The following is a 10,279-nucleotide window of genomic DNA, read 5'->3' as shown; positions in this document are numbered from 1 at the left end:
TTAGGATTTTGTTATATTTTCCAACTTTGAAGACGACATTTGTGATGAATTTCTTCAAATAAAGATTGTTATCTTGATAACAATGCAGTGGACTTTAGGACATTTTCCTTGAACATCACGTTGTAAGACCGGATTTTTTTTTCTTTTTTTGCAGTGCGACTGCTAATATATATATATATATATATATATATATATATATATATATATATATATATATATATATATATATATATATATATATATATATATATATATATATATATTATAACCATATTAGCCTACCATTAATATACGTTAAAAGATGTTTGAATTTCTCCAAGTATATCAACAGTTTAAGACATTAAAGTTTTTAAGTTAGAATTCTTTCGATAGAATTATTTTTCGTGGTTATTGTAACTTCAAATTAATTGATGAGGGCACTGATTGTGTTGTGGTTACATATACTTTTCAGTTAACTTTTTTTTTTTTTTTTTTGCCTCCTAACATGATTTTCCTAAATTTTAATAATACATAAACATCTTCGGCAGAATATTGACCTAAATAAAATCACCTCTTTGTCAGACGTATTATGAACATTATTGTTTTTTCATACTCATTTGTAAACAAAAAACAAGGTTTCAGAAATATGTGTGAATGTTTCCCTTTGAATAGAAATAAACTATGCTTTTGTATTTTAGTCAGAACGATTTTGCAAAAACACCTGCACCTTTATTTGGCTTATTTTAAGCATTGCACTCATTTCAGTGGCGTGGAAACTTTCCACTAATGCACTGTGAGATTAAACGAGAGCCATTCCCTTCATGAAAAGGTTGAATAGGCCTAGTCTCCACTGGATTGATTTTTATTCTTTACTCTGTATCTCAGATACCTCGTAAGGTTTTCTCGCGATGAATGACTTAAGTCTTCCGCCTATAAAACTATAAGTAGAAACCAAAATCTTGAATAGGTGTAATTAAATGGGTGAAAAATATATTAAGAAAATCATGCCTACAAATCATAATTGTTTTATCAATGGACAATTTGTCTGATACAACGCTCTGAACGAAAGTCGTCAATCGATAAACGTATTGATCTTACTTTAGTGTAACGGGCGAATAATTCCTACCATGGTAATACAGTCACTTCCTGCAAGTTCATGAAACTGTAAGACAGACGCGTTTTGTTTGTTGTTGTAGTCACCATGTCTTGATAATACCAAGGAGAGCTACTCGAACATAATGACGAGCATATAAGATATGCATGTATCGTTAAAACAAGTTTTCTATGCTGGATAGACCGACTCTGTATGGTAAATCTGAAAGCAAATGATAAAGTTGGACATGCATATATATATATATATATATATATATATATATATATATATATATATATATATATATATATATATATATATATATATATATATATATATATATATATATATATATATTCTCTCAAAGGAATTCACTATCATTAGCCGATAAAGTAAGGAAGATTATCTAAAGAGTGTAGGTAGTATATATATATATATATATATATATATATATATATATATATATATATATATATATATATATATATATATATATATATATATATATATGTATATATATATATATATATATATATATATATATATATATATATATATATATATATATATATATATATATATTCTCTCAAAGGAATTCACTATCATTAGCCGATAAAGTAAGGAAGATTATCTAAAGAGTGTAGGTAGTAACGAGTGGGCGGGATATAGGTGAGCACAGAAAACTACTCCAGGCATTTAATACACTCTTCTCCCCGGGTCTCCGCTCTCCGGTCTCCTCTCAGGAATCGAGAGTTCGAGACTCGAATCGAATCGCCTACTCGTCAGTGTAGATAGTTACCTGGTGGAAGGTGGTCGTGTATTTCAAGCTCCCGCGAAGGCTTCAGTGAATTGACACGTGATTAGTGAAGTTTATTTTCTTTATACTCATCGGACAGCGGCAAACATGTCGTCGGCTGTGAGTGATATTCAAGACATGATAAGATCGAATTTGTTTGTGAGCATGAGAAAGAAAAAAGATAAAATAGAAACGAGCAGCCTGGATGGTCATTTGGACAAGAATAAGAATAACGACGATAACTACTTCACATTAAGGAGACAAAGAAGGGTAAGTAAACAAATCGAACAGTCGGCCTAACCTATGGTAGATGGCTCTGGGCCCGGGTAATTTATATAGGCCTAGCTTAGATCACACGTCGCTGTCTGTAAGCTAAGACTAGCTTACATTATTTCAGTAAAGTTTTTTTTATATATCAGTCTATTCTTCTTTTAATAAAGTTTAACTGCAGTGGTGTCCTTTTAGTGTGTGAGATGATTTGACCAAGTTTCTCACCTTAGGCCTAGGCGTATGCATAAGTTTTTTTTTTTTTTAATGAAAACTTGGCCATTTAATTTTGGGTTGTTATTAGGGTGCTCTTCTAGTTTCCATTGTAAACCTGTCTATTTTTTTTCTCCATTTATTTATCCTAGTTTAAGGTCCTTGTGATATTAGCTATGTACGGAAGAGATGATTTAGTCAATTGGGTTGTTGTACTGCTTGGCTGTCAATATACATACTAATAATATAACTAGGGTTTAAATGTGGTGTGTGGGCCTAGTTATGATACTTTATTTTAAGGGCTGTTTTCCTGGTCCTATTACGCATGGAACCCTACCCACTACAGCTATGCGAGACTTGTTTTAATCTATAACTGCTGACATAACATTATTCCTAGAGCATATAGCCAGTTCACTAACGACTCTCTCTCTCTCTCTCTCTCTCTCTCTCTCTCTCTCTCTCTCTCTCTCTCTCTCTCTCTCTCTCTCTCTCTCGATTTTCATAATCGGTAATTTTCCGTATATGATTCATCTATTATTTGTGTGTGTTTACTCGACTCACGGGGGAGCTTTTTTAGTCCTATGCTGCAGGGGAACCCCATTCTCTACAGGACCTACCATAATTCATTTTATCATATACATCCCCAGACATTCAACATTCCACACCGCATATTGCTCGTTTATTGTCAGATCCACGTTATCGAAGCACTTAAAGAACAAGGAAGTCTTAGTTTCCTCTCGAAACCTTTATTTTCCGTCTTTCTGGCGTCTAGTAGGAGCCGCATATTCGAAAGCTCTAGAACCTACAGTAGGGCTAAACATATATCTTGCTTTGGTCTTTTTTCTATTAGGGTTCTGTCTTGCTTTTTAATAGTAATGCAAATTTCAAAAAAATTATCTCAATGTATCACGCTAATGCTTTGTTGCAGCCGTTTGAGATTAAATTGTATTTTGTGAATATTGATGCTGCGAATTATCTAATGCGTACAGACTCGTTACTAATGTATCAAGACGCACACGTTACAGATTCGTTACTAGTTAATCAAGACGCATACGTTACAGGCTTGTAACTAATTTATCAAGAGGTATACGTTACAGGCTCGTAACTAATGCATCAAGATACGCATGCATCGTTAAAACAAGCCTTCTATGCTGGATGCGTTACAGGCTCGTTGTTTATGTATCAAGACACATACATACGATACGTGACTAATGTATCGAGATGCGTTACAGGCTCGTTGCTTATGTACCAAGATACATACATACAATGCATGACTGATGTATCAAGATGCGTATGTTACAGATACGCCAAAGGCTCGTTACTAATGTATCAGTATGCATATGTTCCAGGTTCGTTATAAATGAATTGAGACTCCAATGGATACAATAAATTACACAAAATCACTTCACAATTTTTTGATAAAGTGGTTAGTCTGATTATGGCGTGATTAGAAAATAAATTCTCTGTAGTATTATTGATTATAGTTACCTTCATAATACTGGAATGCCTTTGGGCTTCTTGTGGCCTAATGTCGTTTAGGGAAATAACTTGAAGTGGTAAGCCCAATCACTTTAGGTCTCTCAATGGGTTTTCAGAATTAAATGTTTTCTTATGGACAGGTATGGCGTTCGAGGCATCTTAAAAATCTCTCAAGTCACTCTAATTTTAAGATTCCCCAGAATATTGCCTTCGAATGGATTGGAACGTGCCGTACCTTATTTATGGCATTTTCTCGCATTGTTAGCCGATGATAGGTTATTCGTAAAGGACGGATCTTAGCATTCTCTTCCGTGTTTAGGTTTAGTTGATAAATAGGCCTATGTTATTTCATAAATATGTTTCTTACCGTTATAATCGGGATGCATCGATGTCTTTTCTCTCCCTGTCACATAGGCCTACTCCAAAATTTCCCAGTATTGTAGGATATCCAGCTAGTTTTAATACATTTTCTCATTATCATGGACAAAACATCCTGGAGGCATTTTCACACGTTCATAATTTTCACAACCATCAATTTATCGGCTATTCATGAAAATCGTAGCGGAGTATATGGGCGAGGGTCACCAAAATGAGCCCAGTGAATTTAACAATAATTCTAATGTCATTTATACACGTGACTCACCCGAGGGACTATTATTTCCAAGGCCACACTCCTAACTTTGGGGATTCTTAAACAAACAGATTTTATGATTTCAGGGGAACTCGTGAAAAGGATGTTTAAGAGGAATAAATATATAAATACACTGCACACTGGGCAAGTCCATCTTGTCCCAAGAAAAAAAAAGTATGACTACTTTATGGAATGTTTTCCGAGGGAACCCTGTGCTTTGCAAGATCTGTTTAGTATTGTTATTATTACTAGCTAGGTTACAACCCTAGTTGGAAAAGCAAGATGCTATTAGCCCAAAGGGTTCCAACAGTAAGGAAAGGAAATAAGTAAACGATTTAAGAAGTAATGACCAATTAAAATGCAATGTTTAAAAACATGATCAATATTAAAACTTATATTTCACATATAAACAATAAAAAACTTGTCAACCTGTTTAACATAAAAAAAAAAAACATTTGCTGGAAGTTTGAACTTTTGAAGTTCTACAGATTCAACTACCAGATAGATTTAAATGGATAATATAATTATTTGGAATTTAAATAGAGGCATGAACCTCCAAGAACTGGTGACTTTTTCTGAGGTGTAGGAGTTAAATGAAAAATATTTATGCATAACGATAGATATTTGTAATATTGAGTGAGCATGTTCCAGAAGCATGATAGCGATCCAGTCTAGGCTATGTGCTGCAGAACAAGTGCCTGAGTCACTTTCACAAACTTCTATTTGGTATCAGTTAGAAGCGAGATAGTATTTAACTAAAATTACTTGGGTCTCTCTCTCTCTCTCTCTCTCTCTCTCTCTCTCTCTCTCTCTCTCTCTCTCTCTCTCTCTCTCTCTCTCTCTCTCTTGAACGTATTCATACGATTTGCAGAAGCTACGTTTATAAGTTTGGATCACAACCTTTCGTCGGTGTTATGGCCATTGCTTTACCATCACTATTGCTTAGACCCGTGGTGTGATGCGTCACTTTCATTACTGCAAGGGACAGTTTATCATCAATTCTCTAGAATTTTTTTTTTATAGAGTAGCCTATCTGCATCCTTACTTCCCACTACAGTTATTTCTAGTGCGATATACAATGTTTACACGACCATTTCAGTGCATTTGTGCAGCGTTACGATGACGAGTTAAGGAAGTCAATTAGAATTCAACCTACTATCACCCACTCGGTCTAGTCCCTCTTCGAGAGCTATCTTCTTCCAGATCTAAATTTTTAAGTAGCCAATATGTTATTATCGTCATTAGTGTAATGGCTGTCTTTTGACTAAAAGAACGAATATGTGGCTCTAAACCGCGTAAACACTGAGCCTCATGTTGTGTGGTTCAAACTTGGCCTCTTCTAATTTCATTGATTCTCTCTCTCTCTCTCTCTCTCTCTCTCTCTCTCTCTCTCTCTCTCTCTCTCTCTCTCTCTCTCTCTCTCTCTCTCATACTTTTTAACTTTATACGTATCGGTTTGCTTTTCAAAAGTGACATTTTGTAGCATCTTTTAAAAAGCAAATGGAATTGTGAGGCATTCTTTTGACGGTGAGATGTTATTTTGGATATATGTGTTTATCCACATGCTTTTATTTCAAATATTTTTGGATAAAACTACCGTATAGAAGCCATATCTATTATCGACTTTATAAGTAAATGAAAAGCCTTGGACCATTTCAAATATTCATGTCAGCTCACTTAATTTGTAAGGGGTTTTGGATAATGGTGCTACGGATGGAATGGTAGTGACTAAATGAAACTAAAGTCGTTAGCCCTACTCTAAATGCAGCATTCGTTCAAACTAATCATATGTGGTTAGAGTTGCTGGTATCGGATTAAGGGAATGTTTTTACGTTGAGTTCGTTTATTTCACATGAAATAGTAAGATGTGTTTTGTAAGAACTAGATACTGATGATTATTGTAATAGACAAGGGGATTATGTAACTGTTTATTGTGCTTCCTTCCTATTGTTATTTTGTTAAGTAGATATATATATGTATATATATATATTTATATATATATATATATATATATATATATATATATATATATATATATATATATATATATATATATATATATATATATATATGTGTGTGTGTGTGTGTGTGTAGTGAAAGGGTTTGTGTATCGCCATGATCAGCGAAGCTGTACTAGTGAGGGCCACCCTACTAGTGTGGTTTGCGGCGATAAGGCAAAAGTGCCCCACCATCAGCAATCCGCAGTTGGCCAGCATGGTGATAAAAACTGGCCAAACCCCAGATAAGAATAAGGACATGTCTGAGGCGTTTGTCATGCAGCGGACCAGAAACGGCTGTGTTTGTTTTATTATTAATAGTATTATAGTTATTATTGTTAATATTATTATTATTACAAGCTATAACCCTAGTTGGAAAACCAAGGTGCTACACGTCCATGGGCACCAACAGGGAAAAATAGCCCAGTGAGGAATTGAAACAAGGAAATAAATAAACTACAAGAGAAGTAATGTGCTATGAAAAAATATTTCAAGAACAATAACATTACATTAGATCTTTCATATATAAACTATAAAAAAAAACCAAGCAAGAGAAGTTTAATTTAAGACAGCAGAGGCTACCCAAGACCAGAGAACAATGGTTTGATTTTGGAGTGTTCTCCTAGAAGAGCTGTTTACCATAGCTAAACAGTTTCTTCTACCCTTACCAAGAGGAAAGTAGCCATTGAACAGTTGCATTGCACTAGTTAATCCCTTGAGCGAAAACGAATAGTTTGGTAATCTCTGTGTTGTCAAATGTATGAGTACAGAGGATAATGTGAAACTATAGGCCAGACTATTGGGTGTAAGTTAGGCCAAGACAAAGTGAGCCGTAACTAGAGAGAAGGATGCAATGTCTGGTCAGTCAAAGGACCCAATAAATCTCTAGCGGTAGTATCTCAATGCTTGGCTGATACCCTGGCCAACCTACTACCAGCAGTATATAAAAAGTTTGCGGGCGTGGATTGCACAGAAGAACCATAAACAGACGCAATGACATTTCATATCGAGTTCTACCTTTGGGGATGTATATCCACTGGAAATTAATTTATGGTAAATTCATCAGGCTGGGCAAGGATTCGAACCTATGCCCTGAGTCTAAACAATTCCTGCAGATCAGCAAGCACATCGAACCCTTCTCCTCCACCACAAGAGCCCCACAAAAGCAATTTTTTAGAAATGTTCATGGAGATGAAAGCTCACATGGCAAACATGAACAAAGTTGTAGAGGCTCAGGGACTTGTATTGCAGAACTTCATGAGGCAAACACCCCAGCAAAATCAACTACCACAAGTACTCCCAGCAGTTGTGCCGCCCATGACCCCAACCTGGGCTTGGCCCAGAGTCGGGGCACTACATTAGAAAAATTCCTAGTGGGCAATATTCGGGGTCTATACCCCAAGGCAGCTCAAAGCAAGATATCATTCATAAGAGAGCTGGCCTGGGAGGAGGACTTTATGTTCATTGCCCTCACTGAAACCCACCTATCTGAAGGAATAAAGGAGCCTGAAATACACATCAGAAACTACACCTCCTTCCGGACAGATAGGAAAGGAAGAACACATGGCGGCACAATCATTTACTTGAGGGATGACATTGCTCCAAACTCAATACCCCTCTTGTCATACTCAGACGGCCAAATTGAACTGCAAGCCATACAAATCCAGCAACATAATCTGATGATTATCAACTGCTACCGTCCACCTGGCAGCTGTTCTAGAAACTTCAGTAATGCCATGGAAGCTCTCAGTCGCCTACTAGACTCCCTACCAGTTCCTACACCTGACGTCATCCTCACTGGAGACTTCAACTTTCCCTTCCTGAAGTGGTCTGATAAGTCTCAAGCCGAACTGCTCCTGTCCATTACGAACTCCTCCTTTCTCATTCAGATGGTGTCCATACCAACCAGGGGAAACAATGTACTTGACCTATTTTTCACCAATAACAGTGATGCAATTAACTACGTCTCGGCTGAAAGGACCATCTTCTCAGACCATAATCTCCTCAAGATACACACTACGTACAACAAATCACATTCCCCTGAAACGGCTACACCAACAGAGAAGAACCCTTTCTCCAAACTAAACTTTTTCAGCAGCCAAGTGAATTGGGATCTCCTAAATGCCCAACTACAGTGCACTGACTGGGAGTCAGAACTCCATGTTGGCAACCCTGAGGTAATGCTGAATGACTTTCTAAAAACCATACTCAGTGCCTGTGAAGGTAATGTGCCAACAAGAAAACTGCCAGCCACCAGAAGTAGTCACATACCAAGGGACAGAAAAGTGCTTATGAGGCGACGGGCGAACTTAAATAGACAAATGCAAACAACAAAGAGTGACACCCGGAAATACTCTCTGCAAGCTAAGATCTCGCATATAGAAAATGAACTCAAGGATTCACACGAGAAGCAACGTGACTGGGAAGAAACGCAGGCAGTGTGCAACATCAAGGCCAACCCTAAATTTTTCTTTAAGTACTGCAAGAAATTCTCGAAAACGCAAGTCAAGGTTGGACCACTTCAGGCAGGAAATGGGATGATGTCAAACACCCCTGAGGAAACATGCCAGATTCTCTCCCAGCAGTATACCAGAGTCTTCTCGCATCCTACACCTGCCAAGATTGTTCTCGAACCTGCTGAGTTCTTTAAGGTGCACACCCAACATCACTTGACTCTTGTGAACATCCCTTTCACCATAACTGATGTACAGGAAGCGATCAGTGAACTAAAAATCAACTCTGCTGCTGGACCAGATGGTGTGCCATCCATCCTTTTACTAAGATGCAAGGAAGCTCTGGCGCTCCCTCTCTACAAATTCTGGCGCTGCTCCCTGGACACTGGCATTATACCATCAATATTAAGAGAGGCCATCATCTCCCCAATCCACAAAGGGGGAGATAGAAGCCAGGCCAAAAACTACAGGCCAGTGGCCCTCACCTCCCACCTTATCAAAGTATTTGAGAAAATATTAAGAAACAAGATCATTATCCACCTTGAAGAAAACAGCTTGATGAGTAACTCTCAGCATGGCTTTCGTAAAGGAAGGTCTTGTCTCTCCAACCTCTTGGCTCACTATGAGTGGCTGCTCCAGGGCCTTGCTGAAGGCAAAAATGTAGATGTGGTCTACTTAGACTTTGCTAAGGCCTTCGACCGAGTGGACCACGGCATCCTTCTCCACAAGCTGAGGGCCATGGGGATAGCAGGGAAGCTGGGTGTGTGGCTGCACAGCTTCCTTACCAACAGGACTCAGGCAGTAGCTGTTGACGGCCACAAGTCACAGCCTGAGAAAGTCAGCAGCGGAGTCCCCCAAGGCTCTGTTCTTGGCCCCCTACTCTTCCTGGTCCTGATGGCCGACATTGAAAAGACAGTCACGGGCTCCTTCCTGTCCTCCTTTGCTGACGACACTACCCTAAGCCACAGGATCAGTACGTCTGAGGATGTTGTCCAGCTGCAGGCAAACATCCAGAGGGTCTTCCACTGGGCTGACACAAACAACATGCAATTCAATGAGGATAAATTTGAAATAATGAGACTGGGGCCCAATACTGAACTCATCCACTCCACCGAGTTACTTACAAAAACACAGCAGCCAATCCCACCAAGCAATGCAGTCAAGTGCCTTGGCGTCCTCATGGACAATGATGCCACCTTCCAGCAGCACATCAAGGACACCGCCACTAGGGCCAGGCGCATGGTTGGCTGGGTTCTGCGTACCTTCCATTCAAGGGAGCTAGAGGTCATGCTGACACTGTGGAAGACCCTCATACAGCCAATCCTTGACTACTGCAGCCAGCTGTGGTCTCCCCATAAACAGGGGGACATA

General features: G+C 38.2%; 1 protein-coding gene across 1 annotated transcript in view; it reads left to right on the top strand.

Moving 5' to 3' along the window:
- Positions 1-1,804: 1,804 nt before the first annotated feature.
- Rhp (rhophilin) overlaps positions 1,805-10,279 on the top strand; it is a 243,949-nt gene continuing 235,474 nt past the window's right edge. The window contains exon 1 of the mRNA XM_068393283.1: positions 1,805-2,138. Coding sequence (XP_068249384.1) covers positions 1,977-2,138 — 162 coding nt within the window. The 5' untranslated portion in view covers positions 1,805-1,976. The remainder of the gene's footprint in view (positions 2,139-10,279) is intronic.

Source organism: Palaemon carinicauda, chromosome 19 (genome assembly GCF_036898095.1).
Source record: "Palaemon carinicauda isolate YSFRI2023 chromosome 19, ASM3689809v2, whole genome shotgun sequence".
In the NCBI taxonomy this organism is placed as follows: Eukaryota; Metazoa; Arthropoda; class Malacostraca; order Decapoda; family Palaemonidae; genus Palaemon; species Palaemon carinicauda.
Note: the sequence above shows the minus strand (reverse complement) of the source record. Positions and strands in the feature narration are given on the sequence as shown.